We start from the raw sequence: 23,702 nt of genomic DNA on the forward strand, positions 1-23,702 counted from the left end.
ATATATATTATTCTTTGTTGTTCAGAGAACGCACAAGATTTTTTGTATTTGGGAGGTTTGAGAGAGAAGAGGTGGTTAACCAGAATGTAAGCTATTTTTGATGGAGTCACTGGTGCCAGATTATAACCAGTTTGAGATAATAGAGGACAGGAGTGTGTTTCATACCTGTGTGTCAGTGGAATGAGCGTCATTTCCATTTTGACAGCAATGAGCTGCTTTATAAGCGAACTATAATTTTCATTAAAGTTTATTTTTTAAATTAATATATTCAGCAGGACATTTTAAGGTCCTTCAGTTTACTGAGAGTAACACCACCACATCTTAATTAAGAGCATTCATTAGTTATATACTCTCACTGGCCACTTTATTAGGTACACTTGTTCATACGAGATGTCAGCGTCACCAAGCTCCACAGTCACCACTGGGACGTGGTGGAACTTGTGATTCACATCATGCGTGTACAGCCAACAAATGTAGACATCATCATGTTTCTGAGGAATGTTTCCAGCACCTTGTTAAATCTGTGCCATGAAGAATTACTACAGATCTAAACAGAAGAGAAGGCCCAACCCAGTATTAGCAATGTGTACCTAATAAAGTGGCCAGAGAGTGCAAGTATGTAAGTATTCACTCTGCAGCAAAATGAATCCTCCCAGTTACATTATTTATATAAAATACTGGGTCATCATTATTGATGTGTAATGTTGTAAAACAATTTCAGATTCTCAGGTTGTTTCATTTATAAAAGGCATCATATTAAGCAAAAAAATGATTTTATAAATCTGTGGCTAATTTTCTTGGACACTTATCCACTTAAGCTCATGGGGACGATGGGGGAGAAAAACCCTGAACAGATCCCACAGAGACAGAAAAACTAATATTTCTCAAATCCACAGCCAATTTAGAATCACCTAATGTTCGTTAGACTGCAGGAGGAAGCCCGAGTCCCTGGAACAACCTCCATGCAGAAAGGCCTCAGGCGACCAGGAGGCTTGAATCAGGAATTTACATGGTGGGACGTAACAGCGCTAACCACTGCACTGTGCTGGCCCATTTTATACATGTAAATGTTAATTGCATCATATTAAATGCTTTGCTGTGTAATATAGAACAATTACTGGAAGGTACTAAAGCAACAACAATAAGAAAAGCCACAAAAAACAAAACAAGGTTAAAATATAACAACACATACATACAAAAAGTACATAAACTGTTTTCTTTGTGCTATTTTTAAGAATGCTTATCCCATTTTAACGGCACTCTATGCAGATTTCATCTGTAGTCCCAAAAAGAAAAAGAAAAACACTGTCTATCTTACACCTATGAGAGTGCTCTTGCACTCTTATAGGTGTAAGAGACACACTCTGCCTCACACTGGCAGAGCCATCACAGTAAAAAATGCACCAGTCATCAGAATGTTCTTTTTAACAGCACCGTGTGGTAATTACCAGCTGCCAAACTGACAGGAGGATTTGTTCTACACACATGTTCACGAAGCGGGCGGACGTGGCACATGACCGCATCTATTGTCTGATTACGCTCAAACTTAGAGACAAAACACACTCAGAGCTGAGCTCTCTGAGTTGGATGGAGTCATTGTTCATTATGGTGCTTTTAACTGTTCCAGATACAGCTCCATTCTCAGTAGGCACTGACACAGCATATCCACCACACATCTGCAGCCCCTGTCTCCCCCGCCCACATTTACCTGTATGTTCCCATGGTCACTAAAGAGATGGCTCTTTGCTGGCCTGAGATCAGTCTCCCGGTGACAACCGCACTGAAGGTAAGGGGCTGAAGATTTCTGTAGCGTACTTTAAAACATGACAAGTGGGGCACTTGCAAACTTTCTTTGTGCTTGCAGAGCACGATGAGGACCGCAGGGCTGCTGTTTGTTGTTGGGCTGTGTTTGCTGGATGTCACGTCGTCCCTTAAAATCTGTGCTTTTAATATTCAGAGCTTTGGAGAATCCAAGGCAAACAACAAGAAGGTTATGGGGATTCTCCTAAAGGTACTATGTGTCTACAAAAACACCTAGATCGATAGCTGAACAAAGTGGACAGCTGATGGATCTTTGTTTTTTCTGCTTTTGCTCCCAAGATTCTTTCTCGGTGTGACTTGTGTCTCATTCAGGAGGTCCGAGACTCTAAAGGAGAAGTAATACAAGCTTTGGTTAAGGATCTTAACAGGTACAAGGCTTATGTGGTGAATCTTCTGTGCCATTTAATAATACTGACCAACTTTAATTTTGATGTTATTTTCTAACCAGGTTTGACAAATCCAACCCCTACTCTTACTTGGAAAGCGAAAGGCTCGGGAGGAAGACCTATAAGGAGCAATATGTCTACACTTACAGGTAATTCATGCTGTATTTCCCATTGCATTTGAGCCGTTTCCTTATATGATCATGCTGAACCTAGTGTGCTTTCCTCTCCCATGACCTACAGGAGCAATGTGCTGAAGGTCAAAGAGCATTATCAGTACCCTAAACTCGAAGGAAAGGGGGCCAATGAAACTGATGTTTTCTCCAGAGGGCCCTTCATCATCCACTTTCACTCCCCCACTACATGTAAGGTTAAAAGGGGGAAAAACATGAAACTCCAAACAGCTTTGTGCTGGCAAAAACAAAAATGATTCTGACTTGTCATCCAGAATCGTTTCTCTGGGCAAATCTAAATGACTTAATGATTTATGATTAGGTTCTCTGGCTTCTAAATGAGTTTTGCTTTCTAATTATGTGCTTCACAACAATGTTAATGATGAGCCACTGTTCCAGAGGTGTCACAGACTGTTAGTGTTGGGTTATAACCTTGTAGGTTATAACCTACAAGGTTATAACCCAATCTTCAGTGAATCTTGTTACACTGTAAACAACTGTGCTGCTACTAAAGCTCACCTTGATCAAAGGTGAATAAAGATCCAGCCAAGTTCACGCAGCCATAAACGTCACAGAGAAATTGCACCTTTGTTGAATGAGAATGAGAGACACACAGTCAGACTGGACCGCGGCGCTTTGTGATGTTTTTTGTTTTCAGTGTTGAAGGATTTTGTCCTGATAGGGCAGCACACCAGTCCAAAAACCGCCATGAAGGAGATCGATGAACTGTACGCTGTCTTCAAAAGGATTTACAAGAAGTGGAAGACAGATGTAGGTTGAAACACATCGTTTAATTTTAAATCCCTTTTGCTTTCTTTGGCAAGATCTTGGTTCCTCATCATGTTGTTTGTAAGAATTTTCATGATTTTTTTTAACTTCCCTTTACTGGCATGCTTTCAGAATGTGATAATCTTAGGTGACCTGAACGCCGGGTGCAGCTACATCACCACCAAAGGATGGAGAGCCATGCGCCTGAGGAGTGACCCCAAATTTCACTGGCTAATTGGAGACGAGCAAGACACCACCGTCAGGGAGAAGACACACTGTGCCTACGACAGGTCGGTGACTACAGTGACTTGGTGCACATATATCTTATGCCCAACTATAACGTTTCCTCATTGTGAAACAGGATCATCGTGCACGGACGGGAGGTTGTTTCCAGTGTAGTCCCAGCTTCAGCTCAGCCCTTCAACTTTAAAGAGCATTTCCATCTAACTGAGGCAGAGGTAAACCTCTCAAAAGAAACACCTCCCTCGAATTCATTTTCTGACTTAACTTCAACTTTTATTCTGTTCTTTTGATGACACTTTAGGCTCTTGAGGTCAGCGACCATTTTCCTGTAGAAGTTGACCTGAAGGCCAACCACCGCTACTTCCTCCGCCATGAGCTGTAAACCAATCACTAATGTTTTTGCAGTGTTTTGCTTGATTTTAATGAGTGGATGATGTGAACCAACAAAATCCACTCATGTTTATGTTTTTGTTATTGTTTTTTATAATGATCCTAAACTGGCACTGCACTCCTCTCAGTTGCACCAATAAACTCAAGTTTTTTCAGCAAGTAAGAACTGCGTGCTTCACTGCTGGAGTTTATATTCTGCCCCTGAAACCAAAACCACATCAAAGCTGACATCATTTCATGAGCTCATGAAGGTACGTTCCTGCAGCAACGCGAAAACACAAAACATCACTTTTGGACTTTGCTTTCCAGAGGAACCTGAGAAAATCATCTTAAATCTTCATCCTTGATGGTAGGTAAACACCACGTGGACACTCTGTGTCGTGCATTTCACTGAATGTTTCAGTTTAAATATGTAACCTCTGCACGGTCTGTTTGACAGGAAGCTGCTTGTAGCTACAACAGATGAGAGTTACTTCGTGTGCTCTTCCTTTCTGAGACGAGAGATTATCTGTGCCAATGCATTAATTTTTTGTCTCAAAATAACTTCTAAGATAAGTTATTGATTTTGTCTTTGTAAAGATGGAAGGTTTTGCTGATCTCCTAACAGATGCATTTTCAGGTAAGATATATATGTGGTTATTTCTGGCATTTATAGATACACATATATTACTTTTTTTGCATTTTTTTGTTTGTTTGTTTTTAAGATTAATATTCAGATTATGCTGTTTTTACAGAGACATCTGTTCCTCCATTCCCAGATGAAGATTTGGACTTTGAGAATTTAACTTTTGAAGAAAAGTCTGATGAAGACGGGACAGAAAACCTAACAACAAACAATAAAGAGGCGGCACTGCTCCAGGAAGCAACAGGTGAAGCGGCAGCTCTGTTTGAAACCAAAGAGGCGGTTGAAAATGTTTACGAAGAGCAGTCGGACAATGAAACAGATGAGGAGGATTTTAAAGGTGAGGGGATCGGTGCCGTGGACGGTGGCAAAACAGCAGAGGAGGATTACACGAGCTCAGATGGAGATTCTGCGCACGAAGGCTCCGTCTCTGGAGAAGATGATGAGGGTGTGGAAGAGGACATAGGAGTGGCAGAGACACCAGGGGATTTGTTGATGTCAGTGCGCTGCAGTGATGAGTTCAACGACAGCGATAAGGAGGACGAGATCTTTGCTGAGGGACAACCTCTGGCCCCGGAGGATGCTGAAAACCCTCAAGTTAGAAACGAGGAGCGAGGTGAGGCTGAGAGCGATGAGGACGTGTCCTATTTGGAAAGATTCCCTGACCGAGGCGATGAGACTGTGATAAAAGCTGCAGAGGTAGGAGAGGATGAGGGAGAAAGCGAAGAAGAAGAAAAAGAAGAAGGAGGAGGAGGAGGAGGAGGAGAAGAAGAAGAAGAAGAAGAAGAAGAAGAAGAAGAAGAAGAAGAAGAGGAAGAAGAAGAAGAAGAAGAAGAAGAAGAAGAAGAAGAAGAAGAAGAAGAAGAGGAAGAGGAAGAGGGCATATCATCTGATTCTGAGTGTGAGGGCATGAAAATCGAACAGGAGGAAAATGTTATCGGACAGCCTCGTGAGGAGGAGGAAGAGGTGGAAAACATTTACGGGGATGATCCTGAGGAAGCTAGTTCAGAGTTTCCTTGCATATCCTTGCAAAATCTGCAGGAGCTCACTGGTGAAAGTGATAATGGGGAATATGCAGAGAAAATGAAAGATTTCTCGGGGGATGAGCACCAAGAAGCAGGTGAGAGTTTTGCAGATTACCCCTCAGACTTTTCTTCCTGTGAATACGCAGAAGATGGGACAAGAAATCAGGAAAGCAGGCCAAATTTCGGGCCCGGTACATCTGAATGCAGTTCATACACGCAGCAGGATGCTTTCATGGAAGGACCTGTGGAAGATATTACACAGATGGACCACGCCGAGTACAGCGATGAGAAGGAAGACGGGTATCTGTACAGCAGAGATCTAGAGATGGATGCTGAGAATCTGATGAGCATGGACGTAGCAGCTGGAGACAGAGGCAGCACAGCCGCGACCAAGTCTGACGATGAAGAAGACACATCTGAGAGTGACTACAGCTCCAGTGATGACGACGGGGCTCATAGGTGCCTTCAAGAGCTTGAAAACAACAAGCAGCCGGCCGACAGTCAGATATACAGCGCGAGCAGAGCAGATCGAGCAGATTTCCTCAGCTGGGAATTTGATGTATTAAATACTGATAGCCTTCTGACTGAATACCTGTTAACCACAGGAGACATGACAGAAACAACTCCCACAGGTGTTAACCAGGACCACCCAGAATACATCAGCTACTCTGAGGTACAGAGTGAGGTTCTCAAAATTAAGAGCCCCTCCTACCAGGGATCCCTTGATGACAGCTTCTTCTTCAACAATGTTGAGACCTCTGGCATCCCTCAGCAGGGAAAGCTGGAAGGGGAGGACTATGAAGAAGAAAGGAACTGGGAGCAAGAAGAGAAGAGAATCAAAGCTTTCAACGATTTTTACGGCGATGAGGAGAATGAAAGAGAAGGTGAGTGCTGAGGACAAGTCTCTAAATGTAATCAGAATAAGTTCTGTAACATTTTGAAAGCGTTTTCATAAATTAACCTGTTTTCCCCTGTGTATTTTTCAGAGAGGCAGATAAAAGTTCAGTTTTGTGCAGAGCCATTGTCTCAAGTCATTCGCTATGAAAGCGACAGGTAAGGAGAATTCCTGATGTGTAAACCTTATTTTTCCCATCCCAACCAAAACGCTGCTTCCTCTTGTTCCCTGCAGTGATGAAGAGTCACTCAGCAGCTCCACAGACGGCGGGAGGGAGGACCTGAGCTCCACAGAGTCATCGGATGTAAGAAAATCTTCTCTTTTTTTGCCTGTGGAGACATGCACGCATACACATAAATAAACACATGACTTAATTGTTTCGTTTGTGGTCAGGAACCAAGGGAGCCTGACAACACCCTGCAAATGAAACCTGCTTGTGATCCTCCCAAAGCTCAGCTAGCAGAGAGCGAGCCAGACCTTGGCAACACACAAACCTGCACAGAAAAACACAAGGTGTGAAATCACAGCTCATTACCGAATGTCTGCTCTGTGTGATTTGGTTATTTTCAGCTCAGGTGCTTAAACTTTGGTCCCACAGGGTGGCAGCATCATGAAGCTGATACTGAAGATGGGTGTGCTGACCGGAATGGGACTGCTGATGTTCTGGTTGGCTACGGATCAAGGAGAATGGCTTAACCAGGTTTTCTTCTTTTAGGGCTTTGGAATGTCCTTGGTCATTAAAACTTGTTTATGTGCTCGCACATGTTTGTAAAGAATGCAGTGTAAAGTTAAGTATGTGTCGTTGTGCAGATTTTTTGCTTAATAAAGAGCTGTGTTTGTTCAAAATTATTCTAAATTGCATGAATTCTAGATAAGGTATGCTCGCAGTGATGTTTTCTGAGCTGAGGTTACACAGTCCTCCATTTTTTTCGTGAAGACAACCATGCCTGGAATAAATTAAGTTTAGTAGAAAGAACTTCACTCCACAACATCTCAGAGAGAAATCCTGTGGGACCTTTTACTCCATAACAGTGGTTTCTAGTTTGCAAATATAAACCAGAAAAGAACGAAGTACAAAGATATGTTAGAGAGTAGGCAAAAGCTAAAGTTGGGCTCTGAGTATGGTTTCCGGTTCATGTGAGTCCTGTTGGAGATTCTTATCTGTAAAGTGGTGCTGCTCAAGAACTTAAACATGATTTTGCGTTTGATAATTGTTTCATTGTTGTTGGAAGAAAGTGTTGTTTTTGTTTTGTTTTTTTACATAGGTGGAAGTTATAATCCTACATGTTAATAGTTCACAAGATAAAACATTTACATATATTTAAGGTACCTTAAGGCACATCATATACATTATATTTTCTTTGTATCCTAAAAATTGGGCTGATTCGTATTCATGAATATAGTTTATAATTGGTGTCTGTCAGTGTTAAGATTTTAGATTTCCTTTAGATTTTCCTCAATAATTCATGTGGGCATGACTAGTTTAAATATTTAAATATTAGGATGTTATTTATTTATTTATTTATTTGTTTGTTTGTTTGTTTGTTTGTTTGTTTGTTTGTTTGTTTGTTTATCATTAGATTTTTATCATTTTCTATTTTGTGAACTGTTTCGTGTAACAAAAAGTCGATATTTTATATCAGAAACTTCGGTCTCAGTAGTCCTATTAACATAAGCCCAGTGGTGGCGCTGTTTCGTTTCTGGAAAGAAAATCGACTAAAAGGAAGAAAAAAATAAACAAAGAAGAGTTCCTCAAACGGAAACGGAAACATGTAAAAGTTTAGTTAAGGTGCGATTTTTTAAAACATTTGGCTCAATAAACGAGGGCGGGGTTTGAGGTGTTCCATCTTCCCACGCCAACATTCGACTCCGCACGCTCTACTGAGGCTCTTCCCGCCAAATCGTGCAACAAAACGAGCGCTCAGCCATAATCGTTGGGAGGAGGTCTATCTATTTTCTTTTTTTGGCAACTGAAACTAACTACAAGCAAAACATAACCGAAAGGAGAGCCCAGAGAGAGATAAATAACACATTTTTAACCAAGCCAAAGCAAAAATGTCTTCCCTGAGTAACAAATCTGCGCAGGAAATCAGCGACCTGCTCGATGAATACGGAATAAAGCACGGACCTGTGGTCGGTGAGTGGCACAGATTCAACTATTTACTATGCGCCCGTTTTTGAATCAGTAGTCGTGTCAGCTAACTTTACAGCTCTTTCCTAGATGAACAGTTTTACCTGTAATAAAGGTTCCCCGTGTCCTGTTTGTTCACAGAATCTACGAGAAACCTGTATGAGAAGAAACTGAAAGAGGCCATGGCCAAAGGCAAAAGAGCCAAACCATCGCCTGACAAAACCTACTACAGAGAAGAGGGTGCGATTCACATTTTCATATATATATATATGTGTGTCAAATTTGTCCCGTGTCCTTTAAAAGGCGTGGAAAATCTATACTATCGTAATTACAAAGACTATAAATCAGTAAAGGAATTACACTGTAGTAATTTCTGTGTAATTATTAATATTATTTATTATTTAAATGCAGGCCAGTAAGATACAAAGTCCTAAGCTCGTTTAAAGCAATTGAACATATAGACATAAACAAATAAAAAGGTAAGAATTGACAGTATCGACATCATTAATTTGAGATAGTAAGAGTGGGTCTTTTTCAGTACAAAAATGTATCTGTAGCGTTTTAGTGCATTTAATAATTCATTTTAATATTTATATTTAAGTTGTTTTTGTTGTTGTTTTTTGTCTTCCATACGAAGAAACACTTAGCCAAGCCAAGCAGCTGGCTAGGCTTGTTACTGTTTTGTTTCAAATGAGAGGTTGTTGATCACGTCATTCACTAGTCAAGATGGAGAGTTGAGAATGTGCAGGAAACAGTGTAGTGAACATGATATTTGTGTTTTCTTTCAGAGGAGGAAGTCACCTATGTTTACAGGACACCCGTAAGTATCTTTTCCGCACTCCTTCCAGAGGTCTGTACTGCAAAAGCGAGTTCAAGATATTATGCTTGTCTTCCCATTATCTGGACTTCATTTAGGCTAACATCAGCAGCCAGGAGAACCGGTCACACAAAGCTAGTCATCAGCTTGCTAAGTTAACCCTGAGGTTAGATAGATAAGATGAAATCCTGCTTCGTAGTACAGACCTCAGGTGGGGCCTCGATTGTTTTGCATTACTCTGGAGTGAAAAGACGCATTTTGATTCTAGCAGAAATGTGTTAGTTGTACTTACACGTAGCAAAATGCCATACCTGTCTGACCTGGAACAGTACTCATTTCATTTCATCATTTTCTTGTTTCTATTTTGCAGACCAGAAGTGAAAGCTCAGGTGACAGGTCAGTTTTCTCACAAATCCTCCACCAGCCTGTGAACTCCTTTTCTCCTGCTTTTATCTTCCCTGTTGTTCAGTCATTTAAATAAACCAAAACAATCTAAAGTTAGTAACTGCTGCGTGTCTCTATCTAGTGGGGCTTACATGAGGCCCAGACCAGATGAGAGAGATTATCAGCACGAGTGAGTGAAAGTCTTACAAACTGCACTTTTTGGGAGAAACACAAAAAACCTTCATGAACAATTGTTTTTTAACCCGTTTCTCCCTCTACAGGACATCCTACTCAAGCTACTCAAAGTCCAAGCCTGAATACAGCAGAAGCAGTTATGGTAACGAGTAAGTATTTTTGTATCTATGGTCATACCTTCTTTTTTTTTTGCAGACAAACTTCAACCTCAAAATGCTAAGCCACCGGGTAAAATGCAAATAGCAACGGAATGCTTTTTCATTCAAAATACATTACCTCCTTAAGAGTTTAAATGAATTTCAAATCATTGCTTTTTTTCATCTTTTTTTAAAAACAAGGATATGCTTTGGTTTTAGTTTTAAGAATCTGCAGCTCTGAAGTTGTGAAATCAAAATATCAATTTCACCTTAAAGAATCATTTAGACTGCCAGCTCTCTAGTGCAAAGTCTGTATGATGTCCCATTGCGCTTTTATGAGAATAGCACAGGTAATTGTCCCGTGGGCTCACAGGGAGTGAGTGGTTATCTCATGCTGTGCCTCCTGCACGGTCTAATGTGGCAGCTCCCTTGTGAGGATGTGACTGAGCAAGTTATCACCTGCTGTGTGCAGGTGCCGTTAGCTTTGATAATGACAGGCACTTGCTGTGGCATCGTTTCAATACGCTTACGCAGTCCCACAACATTTATTTCCATCCAGAGTTGCTTTAATATTTTGCCAACATCCTGTATTGATGACAGTAGTGTTGGACCGCGGCGTAAAGTCTTCTCTGCGTAGCTCAAAGAGTCTCAGTGGGGTTAATGTCAGGATTCATGATGTCTTGTGCTCCCTGAACTACTCTTTTAGTTTCAGTGTGATGAACTGGAATTGTCATCAGGGGATAGGAAATCCACTGATGGAAAAATCTGGTCATAACATTTATTCAGATAGTCAGCTGACCTCTTAATTTGGGCACATAACTGTGCTGATCCTAGACCCCAGATCATAACAATGCCCCCACAGGCTTGTACAGCAGGCACTAGGCATGATGGGTGCATTGCTTCCTCTCTTCTCTTCCTCATGAGCAATCCCTCGAGAGCAGGTTAGACCTGGACTCATCAAAACACTTGACCTTTATCCACGATTACAAATTATGGATAAAATTATGCAAATTATGCTCCCAAGCAAAACTTCCAGGTTTATATAATGTTCTGAATAATTTTAACCCAACTTTAATAGTTTCAGCAGTCTCTTTAGTTGTTCTTTTTGCTTGCTGCAGGGCTAATAATTTGGCCCATCTGGTCCGTCTTGTTTTTTCTCACAAGCACAGGATATGTTTTCTGACATGGGTGTGCTTCAGTCAGGACTAAATAACCTGCTCCCAGCAGAAACACATTAAAAACTGCAGTAATTATCTAGTGAAAGGTTCCTGCTATTCACTTAGTTAAATCCAGAGTTTGACGTATATTTATAAGGCCACCACGGTGTACAGTATTGAGCTGCATTTAATGCCCAACCCTTCTAGAAACTACCCATACACATCAAAACTCTTGGATCATATATTATTATTTAGAAAGAAACTTATATTCAGGGCAAACTTTATTTCTGTGATTCTGGTTATTTGTTCTTTGAGTGTTCTAGCTATTTTACGCTTTCACCTCCTCATGGTTCAGAGGCAGATATGGTGTTTAATGATGTGTTGTTAAAGGTGAACCGATTACAGTGTATAAAAGAAAGTGTAATTAGACAATGTAACATTTTGATGCACTGGTAATACAATTCATTTTAATTTGAAACTTTAAGTTCACACATGTTACTAAAGTTGAATTTTAATCTTTGATGCAGAGTAATAACTTGTAATAGAGTCAGAAAATTATCTAACATTTCCTTTAGCATTAATTTAGGATATGCATAGCGTCTTATTTTGTCTTACCATCAGTCCAAAAGCACACCAGTATTATTTTAGGAGGCTCTAATTATTTTGCACTGACCTCTTATCAAACTGAAAGTTTGTGGGAGCAATTTTCATGCCAGATAAAAACAAGTGATATCGTACTAGTTTGAGATGCAGAATTTTAACTATGTACTGATGCATGATTTCCCCCGATTTCCTTTCCAGACCCGACATGTATGACACTCCGTCCACTTACAGAAGCACCTACGCTAAATCGCCGCCCATGAAATCGGGTCAAGATGTTCCAGATGCACCAAAGTCATCACGTCTGATCCCACTGTGGGTTCAGTTTGTGTTCTTCCTGGCTGTGGCAGTCTTCCTCTACTTAGTTTTTTCCACTATGGAGACAAATGAAACCCCCAAAGGGATAAAATGATTTTTTTAAAACCATTATTTCCTTATATTGAATTTAAAGGAATGCACATGATTAAATGCATGCATTTTAGACATTTTATGCAAGATTGTGTTTTTAACAGCAGTACATTCTCTGCTTATGCTTTTAGGCAAAATGTTTATTTGTCACTGAGCTTTAGTACATTATCACTACTCGAATCAACCAGCCCGCCACTTTAAAACACACTAAAATCTTCCTCTTTTTTTTTATCTGGACACAAGCTGTCCCTCCATCTGCACAGTTTCAAGTGATCTGTCGAGGTTTTAAGAGATGGTCGTCCACAGCTAAGTCCAAATATGGCCGCAGTTGACCATAAAACATCCAAAGATTATCACGCAAGATTTTGAAGCTCATATTTTAAAGCTTCAGCTGATTGTCTCTTTTAGCCTCTGTAGTTCACAGTGAATCTGTCTGCATGACCAAAATTTGGGTGGCAGGGTTTTTGTTTTTTTTCTTAAATAAACATCAAACTTGTACAACATGCATACATTTCTCTCAATATTTTCCAAAGGTTAGATGCATTTTTGACAGGCTATTTCCCTCAAAACAAAAACTCGTGGCACTGTGTCAAGCCAACCTGCATATCCACTTAGTTATTCAATATGTACCTTTTTCCCTCATCATACTGCTAGTAATGCAGGTGTTTCGGATTCATTGTGTATTTTTAAATATTTGTAGTTTACGGGTCCAACAATGTTTCCATTTTTCAGTTATCAAGTATATTTTGGACATTTTCAAACCAGCTGTAATGCAAGTGCCTCTGTGTATTTGGAGATTTTAAAAAAAAAAAAGTTTGGGTGGGGTTAAAAATATAAAAGGTGCACTAGATGAGCTGTTGCCCCCCAGCGTTATGATTTGATTCTGTATAATTAAGCTGGATATCATATTTTTGTACTACATAATCCAACTTTAACATCAGCCGGGTTTGTTGTGATTTGTTTTGTATTCCTGTTTCAAAATTGTAACTATTAAAAACTAAGCTTATATATGTAAACATTTAAAGCTTTAGGTATTTTGTTTTTTATTGTAGTCACTTTATTGGGTACACCTATTCACCTGCTTGGTAAAGCAAATATCTTATCAGCCCATAACATGGTAGGTAGACGTCGACCTGCTGAAGTTCAAACTGACCATCAGAACGGGAGAAGAAAGATTATTTGAATGACTTCTAACACTGCATGGTTGTTGGTGCCAGATGGGCTGGTCTGAATATTTCAGAAACTGCTGATCTGGGATTTTCACACACAGCCATCTCTGGGGTTTACAGAGAATTGTGCAAAAAGGAGAAAATATCTAGTGAGCAGCAGTTTTCTTTGTTGACGCCAGAGGTAAAAGGAGAATGGTCAGTCTGCTTTGAGCTAATAGGAGGGCAAGAATAACTCAAATTGCCACTCATTACAACCAAGGTATGTAGATAAGCAACTTTGAATGCATAGCAGATGGAATGCAGCAGCAGCAGACCACACTGGGTGCCACTCCCATCAGCTAAGAACAGCAAGCTGAGACTGGAATTCACAAAGACTCGCTAAAATTCAACAAAAGAAGACCGGAAAAGCACAAGTCTCAATTTTCTGCTTCAGTATTTGGGTGGTACGGTCACAATTTGGCTCAAGTAACATGAGCATATAATAATCTTGTACCATGGCACAAAGCTCAGATCATCTCCAGCTGGTTTCTTGAACATGAGTTTAGTGTACTTATTTGGTTTCCACAATCACCAGATCTCAATTCAATAGAAGCACCTTTGGCTACACCAGCACAATACTCTAACTGGGCATCAGCCAGGCTTTTACACTTTGCTGCTCCTGCTCCTCTTTTCTAGTACCATGGCAAATTAATTTTTTGTACTATAATAAAAAACATAATCCCGAAATCCCAGTTAAGCCACTGAAAAAACCAAAAAGAAACAATGGTGTGGAAGAGTTGCTCAATCAATAGCATAGTGACCTCCATTACACTATGAAGCCACTGTGCCATTGGCTGACTGAAACCTTTAGTGTTCAGACCCCCAGGGGACACATACACAGAGCACACTGAAAAGGACCAAGGAAAAGAAAAACAGGTGCATGAATGCTAGGGTGCAGCTGAATAGTCAGATTTGCTTAGCAGCGCTCTTACATGAGGGAAGTGACCCAGTCGTATCTGCATCTGTGAGGCAGCTTTTAATAAGAGCTACTCAAATTCTCAAATACTAAGGAAAGGTGCTTCAGCGCTTCATGTGTTTGGCATAGGATAGATTAGTCCAAGCGTCTGAGTTAATTTCATAGGGATGCATCATACGACCTTCATGAAAACAGTTAAGAAAAGTGACAACCTGGCACAGATCATGTAAATATTAAAATATGTCAATTTCCATAACCAGTTTCTTTTGAATGTTAAACAACAGGCTGTTTGTTACACCCAAATATGAACTAATAATAAGATTGCTTCTCAGTATGTTTTGGTGGGAATTACCTGGCATGAAGAACAGGTTTATTTATATAAGATTGATCTATTTAGGGCTTTAAGGTTCACTACAGTTCAGTTTGCATTACCAGTACTGCCACGCTTTTGGATCATCATGTAGCTTTATGTCAGTCGGGATAAGTGATGGATGCAGGGAACTTGAACAGGGAGCTGGAAGGTTCTGAGTGTTGCATCTCCATCCAGCAATGAAATAAGAAAATAAGATGTAGTTTCATTTTTTTAGGTTATAGGCCCTGCATGAAACGACATGGTAAAGAACACATGCGGGTGAATTAAGAAGTGCATTTTGAATATTGTAGTTTCAGCACTGCAGACAGTACTGCTAGAAGCCCTCCTTCAATTTCCTTCACACCTTTCCTTTACCTCTTGATTTTTTCCAACAAACTCAAGGAAACGTGTTCTGTGAAATAAGGTAGGAGGTAATTGTGTGGACTATTCAACCACACCCCTGCCCCCACAAATCCACTTTGCACTAAAATTAGCACTCCCACTTACTACAAAAAAAAAAAATGCACAAATACATTTACACACACTTTCTAAGCTGCATGGTAATCATCGTGGGCTATCATTATCTAAGCAGTTGCTCAAGCGCCTGCAAGATAGTCACACGCATAAACCGTCAAAACGTTCAAACAACCAGCAAATTTGTAAAAGTTGTCATGTGCAAGTTTATGATTTCTAGTGTGCAAATGTTAAAGAATGCAGTTAAAGTGCAGAGGGCTAACTAGAAGTGCACAGTATTATCCAAAACAGAATACAGTTTATTCTGAAACAGCAACTTCTTCATTACATTGTTAATGACATAAGATGCATAGTAGTGTTAAACTTTACATACAAAAATGGCAACTTATCCTTTAAGGATCATTGATCTGTAGGCAAGTATGCATCGAGCCTGTAATGCCTCTCATTAGCGTCACTTTTTTTTTTAAAACTACATATACATAGATACCTATGTCACAGTTTCCCCAGTTTAGCTTTTAGTAGCAATTTTCCACCTCATACATCACAGCAATAGTCATGTCTGAGTGAATCTCACAGCTACTCTGAGTCTTTATCGACTTGGATCCAGAAATAGTTTCTACAGTCCGTTAGACTGTGTCTGAAATCATTCACTACGCTTTGTTACATTTTCACTGAGTCCTGTGTAGAGGATTATGCTACTCAAATATGACGGGTAGTTGTCGACTAAATAAATACAGGCATGCATTTTTGTGATAAATATATATTACACCAAGGATTTTTTTTCCTAATAATTAATGCACATACTTCTGTGGCAGTTTGTTTCCTTTCTCATATTAGCCATTTTTCTTCTTCTGTGCTGGGCTTGTTTGCAATGCATTGTGGGGTTGAATGAGTCCACTAAATGTAGTGCATGTAGTGATCCCATACATTTTATAGTGAGGGATTTCAGACACAGTCTTCTGTGGTAGTGTCACAATGATGCAATGCTGAATGGTCACTCAGGTCTTTTGTTTTGCCACAGTAACAAAGACAAAAGAAGTAACGCAGCCTTAGATTGGTCGGTGGTAATCACAAGTAAAGACCGTCTCATCCAGGCTGTAGTGAAATGGTTCCAGCTGGCACCTTTTCCAAAAGGTGTGGTAGATTAGGAGCCAAGCTGGTTGGTTCTGTTTTTACATCTCCTGCCATCTAGATCCATGAAGGACACACGGAGAGACCTGAAAATTGGCTTTAAAAAGGGAAATATATATATTACTCTCCAATAAGTCATTCAAGACACAAATTCTACAAAAGCATATAGGCAATAAATTAAACTACTAGAGTGGCTATAACGCACATGAAATTCATGTTTGTATTTTATTTACTTGATCAATAGCCTGGTTGCAATTACAATTTTTTCAACTCTGTATTTAAGCTTGTAACTGACATTTATGCAATATAATGAAGTAAATGTAGAGTAAACACAAAGAATGTATGCTTAAATTCAAAGAGAATTCAAATAGTTTTCTTCAACATACACTAATATATAATATATATTAGTGCTGTCAAACAATTAAAATGGTTAATGAGATTCATCACAGAGTTACTGTGGATTAATTTTGATTAATCACGATTAAATATCATTCATTGTTATTCTATATTAATTGCATTTCAATTTGCATGTGCAAACAGACTCGAAAAAAAAGGGAAAATATACGCACTTAACACGTTTATTGAACATCTTGAACATTCGTGTTAACAAAAAACTCCATAAACATTTATCCACTGTCACTCTTGGGGAGGCACTTCAAGTCCTTGAAACGAGGAACCAAAGCTATGTAAAGCGTGTGTTCTCAACGATATTAATAGGTCTGCAGTTTGTTGCAATCCACTTGGCAATTGCGTCAGTCAATATTTCCGAGGTAGACTTACTGAGTCCCCGATGCTGCATGAGTGTACTGTCGCAAGCTGGGTGACGTGTTAGCCAAAGTCCTAGCAGCATCCCCAGCTAATGTATGCTTCGCGTCAATGAGATATTTCAAGCTAGAAGTGCTTCAGTGAAAAGAAAATTCCTTCTTGCACAATGTGTATAATACTTTATGTTGGTCGACTGTTCCGTCTTGTTATTTTTTTAATACTCAAATTTCCCATTGAGCAAGCCAATGTGCGATTATCATTTTCAATATTGAGTTGATTGGTTCAGCTGCCGGTCACTTGCAGAACATCTCCCCATTTGCACATGTGCGAGGGTAACTCTACTTGGAGGATGAATGCTAACTTTTTTTCCACTCGATAAAAGTTATCGTGAGGGTTCCCAATAGTTAGGGACAAATGCAATCACATGGCAGGATGCTGCAAACAGACCAAATTTCAGTCAGGAGAACAACTGAGATAATCCATCCACAATATGAGGTTAGTCATTAATATACTGCAACAACATGAATAGAGCAGCTGCGAGAGAATTCAACATTAATGAATCAATGGTACATTAGTGGAGGAAGCAAGAAGAATGAGTTGAGTAAAATTTGACTTATCTGACTGTTTTGTTTTGCTTAATGCGCCTTATAATCCGGTGCGCCGTATGTATGAAAACAGACCCATTCATCGAAAGTGCGCTTTATAATCCGGTGCGCCTTATGGTCCGAAAAATACGGTACTAGAGACCACTTGTGCGAACAAGAGGTTACAGCTGACTGTATTAGAAATACAAGTGTACCTAAACTAAATGGTGACAGCGACAAGTCAGGGAATATTAAATTCGCATAAATGTAATGTTAGAAGAATTAAAGGGAACCGTTCGTGCAAGAATTATGTACTGAAATACCTTCAGGTATCTGCTGCCTGCATTCCAGATCACAGCTTGTTTGTCGATAAAGCAATATAAGTGTTGTCCACACCTGCCAACAGAAGCACACTTCTTACCCTTGGGTACATACACAGGATGCTTTCAGAAAAGAGAGTTATTCAAATCTCCGGCAAAGCTCGAAGGCTGCAGGTGAAAAAGGAACTCACAGGTTCTGGTCTCTCTCTCCAGCTCTGAGGGCTTCCTCTCCTTATTACACAGTACCTTGGCCACAATGACTATGATGATGAGAGCCACCACAAATGTCAGACCAGACACGAGCCAGCTGATACCCATTGGACTCAGGATGGGATCTGGATCTGAGAACGAGAGCACTTTTCTGTAGGTATGTGTAACTTGTATATCTAAATAAAACGAATATTAAAAAAAACAAAACAAAAAACATCTTTTTTTATATCGACATGCAACATAAAGTCTCACCTCTGACGGCTATAGGCAGGGGCTGGCTCTCTCTGGAGACGAAGGTACGTCCGCCTAGCTGGACCCGGTACAGGCAGTAATAGTAGCCCTCGTTGGAGCTCTGGGCGTTAGGAAAGGTGAAAGTGACGGACGGGGTGAGCGCGGGCAGAGTCTGGCGCACTGTGCCATTAGAGCGGATCAAACGCAGCTGGAAGGAACCCCCGGGGTACTGTTGTAGGGTGGAGCAGGTGATATTAAAACTTTGGCCTTTGATGACAGAACCAGCCGGGGCCTCAGCGGACGTGTTGTACCAGTGCTGGGGAGTCAAGAGCTCCACTGTAGACCAGCCAATAAAAAGTGAAATGGTGAAACTGGTTAATCAATGTCAGAATTTTAAAATAATGTCAAAAAAGATAGACAAATGGAGAAAAATCCAACATGGATTCAGTTTTGGCCAAAACACTTTAAAAAACAAAATTCCCCAAAGAATTCACTCACCAATTCCAATCACTGAATTTGGGTGTTTCAATCACTTCAACATCCACAGGTGTATAAAATCAAGCCCCTAGGCACTGCTTTTACAAACAGCTGTAAAACAATGGGTCACTCTCAGGAGCTCAGTGAATTCAGTGTGGTACCATGACTGGACTTTTTACCTGAGCAACAAGTCTAGTCCTGCAATTTACTCACTGCTAAATATTCCAAATTCAGCTGTTAGTGGTATTATAAAAAAATAAAGGAATTGGGAAAGACAGTAACTCAGCCACAAACTGGTAGGTCGTGTAAAAAGTCACAGAGTGACAGCGGATGCTGAGCGCAGAGTTCGCAGAGGCCACCAACTTTCTGCAGAGTCATTCACTACAGACCTCCAAACTTCATGTGGCCTTCAGATTATCTCAAGAACAGTACGTAGACAGCTTCACGGAATGGGTTTCCATGGCTGAGCAGCTGCATCGAAGCCTCACGTCACCAAGCACAATGCAAAGCGTTGGATGCAGTGGTGTTAAGCGCACCGCCACTAGACTCTAGATCAATGTAGACAAGTTCTCTGGAGTGACAAATCACGCTTCTCTGTCTGGCAATCTGATGGATGAGTCTGGGTTTGGCGGTTGCCAGGAGAACAGTACTTGTCTGACTGCATTGTGCTAAGTGTAAAGTTTTATGGAGGGGGATTATGGGGAACTCTTAATGCTTCAGCGTAACGAGACAAGTTGAACAATTTCATGCTCCAACTTTGTGGGAACAGTGACCCCCAGATCCCCCTTCCTGTTCTAACATGACTATACACCATAGCACAAAGCAAGGTCCATAAAGACATCGAGGAGGAAGTTTGGTGTGGAAGAACTTGACTGGCCTGCACAGAGTCCTGACCTCAACCTAAAGGAATGCCTTTGGCATGAATTAGCGCAGAGACCGCGAGCCAGGGCTTCTTGTCCAACATCAGTGTCTGACCTACAAATGCCATTCTGGAAGAATGGTCAAAAATTCCCATAAACACACTCCTAGACCTTATGGAAAGCCTTCCCAGAATAGCTGAAGCCATTATAGCCGCAAAGGGTGGGCTGATATCATATTAAAACCTATAGAGGGTTTTAATGGGATGTCACTCAATTTTTTAAGTGTGTGTAGACAGATGAGTGAATACTTTGGCAATATAGTGTATTTCCTTATCTAATCTGATCATTTCTAGCCAGTTGAGGGAACTGAGTTAGAGCTCATTCTCAGTCATCAATAACATTTTAATAATCTGACACACATTAATAAACAGACAGATGTTGTACAATGGAAACAGAAATCTGCACAGACACTTCTAAAATGCTATTTTTGCTGTGTGAGCACCCATCTGTTTAGATGGCAGACATGCTGGGTGTGACTAACCAGTCTGAACCAGTCTGCTTGCTAACACTCTGTACATCTTCAAGGTCAGTTTTCCTTATCAAGATGTCTCCCACCGAGGTGCCTCTGTGTACCTCTGTGAGTGCAGAAAATATTTTGTGAGTCTGTTCATGCTGATCCTTTTGCATAGGCTCTTATGATAAAAAAAAAGATTCAAAAGACATCTGAAGTGTTCTTGAGTTTTCAGATTCACACCACAGCAGATTGCACAAAACATAATGTGCAACTGAAAAGGGCAATGGCGCAATAGTGTTACCGTCAAAGCAGCAGTGACTCACCTACAGTGATGTTGATTGCGTTGCTGGGTGGGGAACTGAGAAGCCTTGTAGGAAAGCCACTCTTGATCCTGTACCCACAACTGTAGCTGCCTTGGTGGAAAGTCTCTACATCGGACAGGGTGAGCTCCATCATATTCTGGGTCTGGTCCGCCCTCTGTGTAACCAGCGGTGTGGACACTCCATTTTTGTACAGGTGAAAGTCACTGAGGTGATGACCCAGCAGAACCCTGCAGACAAAGCGAACGGACTCCCCGGGGGAGAACACAGTGTGGGGTGACATCAGGGTGAGGATGGGTGTTAAAAGAGTACCTGAGAGAATAGAAAAAAAATATAACCACAACATTACATTACATTTTTCAGTTATGACACTGACACTCAGTCCAGAGTCTTTATGTATCAACAAAGAAGTAATGACTCAGCACTGGTTCTCAGCAGTGTGCGATCTCACCTGAGCACTTCACGCTTGCATCGTTCTCATGGGTGCAGTGCAGTTTGCTGTTGAGGACAACACTGCAGTGTAATAAACTGCTCTCCTGTCCGGAGCACTGGACTTGATGCAGCCAGATAGGTCCACTGGCTTTACGAAATCTTAGACCATTATGGACATTTTCAGCCAAGCCACAACCAAGCTCCAAGCACACTACATCAGCGGCCCGGAAATCCCATCCATAGTCGCAGACAGTTCCCCATTCCTTGTGGCGGAGCACCTCAACTCTGCCAGAACAATTGTTGTCCCCATCCACTAGTCTGACCCCACCTGAGGATCAGGAGGAAACTACTTAGACATACAAAGTGCAAGCCAGTGAATGCAGGAGGTTTAAATCAGTTCTAGGCTTACCGAAAGCAGTCACTCCATCCCACAGAGCACCCAGCAGGCCTGAAAGGAAATAACAAAAACAAATTTAAAGAATAGTAGCCATTTTCTTGCTTGTTCATTATTAGAGAGTCCAGTTTTGGTGGGAGTGGGAAACTACAACTACAACTTTGTGATCCGTTAATGGTTTGTGAAGCCGTAAAGATGTGCCTGATAGGCTTTCTACCTGATTTCAGTGGACTAAATGATGCCTCAGATGTCACCCAACAATTCATCAAAGCTGCAATAACTGCCCATTTTAAATCAGCACTCACTAAGACCTTCATGAAGGTCATATTCAAAAACATTTTAGCTAAGCAATTCCAATGCAATTCGCAGCTAAGTAAAAGTTATGCCATAGTGGTTACTGTTTATATGCTAACGAAACAGTTTTGTAACGTTAGAAATCAGTTTGCCCACTTATATGATTTAAGCAGATTTTTTGTTAGTTTTTTAGTTTCACGTGGGTGAATACATATATAATGTGTAACCAACGACAAAGTCCTACCTGGTTATCTTATAATCACAAGAATATGAGCCACCAACCTCAGAGCAACCTAATTCACATACAGCTGGAAAACAGGCCAAGCTAGGCATTTTTAGCTTACCTGTTAAAAGGATGTAAAGGAATCCCATCAGCATCTTCTCCTCAGCCTTCCATCGGCTGTGCAGGGAGCCCGTTGTCTTGCTGTTGGTGCAGAAAGCCGCTGAAACACATCAGCTAAGAAGACTCGGGTGGGCTACTGAACCAAGCAGAAACTCACGAGGAAGAAAGGGCTAACGGCTAACCGAGTGTAAACAGCTAACAGTAGGGCAGCAGAGGCCGTAGATAAAAACATTATCGAGATATCAGCAGTGGCAGACAATGGAGTGGTGAACAGTGGATTCCTGCGCACAGATCAAGTGAGTCTCCTGCTGTTCATTGTGACGAATCCAGGTGTTGCAAACAGCGTTGCAACGTCCATAGCTACCTACGTGCCTTCGGGCTGCCGTACTCACGTCAACGGTGACATTAGCCAGCCAGGTGCTGAGCTCTTCGCTCGCGCTAGGCCCTGCTAGATTGGATCAGCTCTGCTGCGACCCGCCCAAACAAATTCCTAACAACCAATCCTCCAACCTATCCAGACGTTACTAACGAATCACAGCACAGCTGCTCTCCTGCTCCCAGCCTCGGCTCCTTCTCTCTACCACAGACAGGGGTCACCATCCAGCCGCAGTGCTACGCTGGACTCACCTTTCGTCTTTGGAGGTGGTGATGTGCAGGACTGCAAAAACCATTATCACCAAGTACAGATACCGATACTTTTAACTTATGCAGGCGGAATTTGTGGGGGAAAGCACGGTGTCATGATTTATAGCATGAATGCATCACTAATATGCTAAAAAGCAATACGTTTTAATGACCACTACATATTTGAATTTTTGCTTTCCCATTGATTTAACACTCATCATGGGCATTCATCCCTGTTCTTTTTTCCAGGATGGATTGATTGTGCAGCATACACCATTACTTTACTTTAAAAACCAGAATTGAGTGCACACGTTTGATTTTATTTTAGATTTTCTTTCATCTTTAAGGGTCCAAAATGTACAAGCAGATTTTAATATATACATTACTCACTTAAGTCTTTTAATAAGTGGTGCTGAAGGTTCTACAGTGTCTTTTGAATTGACAAGACCAAGCGTTATTATATTATTGTTAGTGATTAGGATTTACTACAAATGGTCAGTCACTGGACTGACCAATATTGAGAACAATGGCAAAGTCCAAGGAATTATAGATTTACATATGTTGGGAAGGTCTCTTGGAGTCATTTCCAAACAACTGCAGATTCTAAGATCATCAGTTCAAAAAACTGTGCATAAGTTATTCAGATGTGTCACCACGTTACCAAGTTCTGGAAGAAGGCCCTAACTGTCACCCTCAGATGAGAGGAAATTGGTTAGGATGTTCAGGAACAACCAAAGCTCAATCCTGCCATGAACTGGAAATTGCTGGAACACCAAAAGTCTCTGTCCACAGTGAAGAAAGTTTCACTTTGCTGAGAGAAGAAAAAAGGATTGCCTGCTCCAAATTGATGCCTTCAAGCTCCACTGAAATTTGCAGACAAAAATTATTTGGCCACAATAAAAAAAAATATGTAAGGTAAAGGTGAGGCTTTCAAACATAAGAACATTGTATCATTTGTCAAGCACGGTGGTGGTAGCATCGTGCTCTGCGGCTGTTTTGCTGCCAGTGGGACTGGTAAATTGGACAATGTGGATAGAATGATGGAGGAGGACTACCTCCAAATTCCCAAACACACATCAAAACTGGTTTTGGAAAGGCTGACAC

At 40.9% G+C, this 23,702-nt stretch overlaps 4 protein-coding genes across 4 annotated transcripts; 3 read left to right on the plus strand and 1 right to left on the minus strand.

The window, feature by feature from the left end:
• Nucleotides 1-1,870: 1,870 nt before the first annotated feature.
• dnase1l1l (deoxyribonuclease I-like 1-like) lies at nucleotides 1,871-3,770 on the plus strand. The gene is made up of 8 exons (XM_063464225.1): nucleotides 1,871-2,011; nucleotides 2,101-2,189; nucleotides 2,270-2,356; nucleotides 2,448-2,569; nucleotides 3,036-3,148; nucleotides 3,278-3,435; nucleotides 3,507-3,603; nucleotides 3,690-3,770. Exons 1-8 carry the CDS (start codon nucleotides 1,871-1,873, stop codon nucleotides 3,768-3,770), a joined length of 888 nt encoding a protein of 295 aa, XP_063320295.1.
• Nucleotides 3,771-4,013: 243 nt separating this feature from the next.
• On the plus strand, nucleotides 4,014-7,149 carry si:dkey-183p4.10 (ABC transporter F family member 4). Its single transcript, XM_063464223.1, has 7 exons — nucleotides 4,014-4,127; nucleotides 4,358-4,397; nucleotides 4,513-6,309; nucleotides 6,412-6,478; nucleotides 6,555-6,624; nucleotides 6,714-6,833; nucleotides 6,919-7,149. The coding sequence occupies exons 1-7, from the start codon at nucleotides 4,125-4,127 to the stop codon at nucleotides 7,033-7,035; spliced, it is 2,214 nt and encodes a 737-aa protein (XP_063320293.1). The 5' UTR covers nucleotides 4,014-4,124; the 3' UTR covers nucleotides 7,036-7,149.
• A 942-nt stretch (nucleotides 7,150-8,091) lies between these two features.
• LOC134618774 (emerin-like) lies at nucleotides 8,092-13,167 on the plus strand. Its single transcript, XM_063464331.1, has 7 exons — nucleotides 8,092-8,457; nucleotides 8,593-8,691; nucleotides 9,240-9,271; nucleotides 9,639-9,664; nucleotides 9,795-9,842; nucleotides 9,934-9,996; nucleotides 11,943-13,167. Exons 1-7 carry the CDS (start codon nucleotides 8,376-8,378, stop codon nucleotides 12,151-12,153), a joined length of 561 nt encoding a protein of 186 aa, XP_063320401.1. The 5' UTR covers nucleotides 8,092-8,375; the 3' UTR covers nucleotides 12,154-13,167.
• A 2,166-nt stretch (nucleotides 13,168-15,333) lies between these two features.
• On the minus strand, nucleotides 15,334-22,418 carry LOC134618773 (uncharacterized). Its single transcript, XM_063464330.1, has 8 exons — nucleotides 21,976-22,418; nucleotides 21,353-21,391; nucleotides 20,963-21,271; nucleotides 20,515-20,823; nucleotides 18,362-18,676; nucleotides 18,091-18,240; nucleotides 17,903-17,975; nucleotides 15,334-16,327 (listed from the first exon to the last, which is right to left on the minus strand). Exons 1-7 carry the CDS (start codon nucleotides 22,007-22,009, stop codon nucleotides 17,932-17,934), a joined length of 1,200 nt encoding a protein of 399 aa, XP_063320400.1. The 5' UTR covers nucleotides 22,010-22,418; the 3' UTR covers nucleotides 15,334-16,327; nucleotides 17,903-17,931.
• Nucleotides 22,419-23,702: the final 1,284 nt, after the last annotated feature.

This window comes from Pelmatolapia mariae, linkage group LG20, assembly GCF_036321145.2.
Source record: "Pelmatolapia mariae isolate MD_Pm_ZW linkage group LG20, Pm_UMD_F_2, whole genome shotgun sequence".
Lineage (NCBI taxonomy): Eukaryota > Metazoa > Chordata > Actinopteri > Cichliformes > Cichlidae > Pelmatolapia > Pelmatolapia mariae.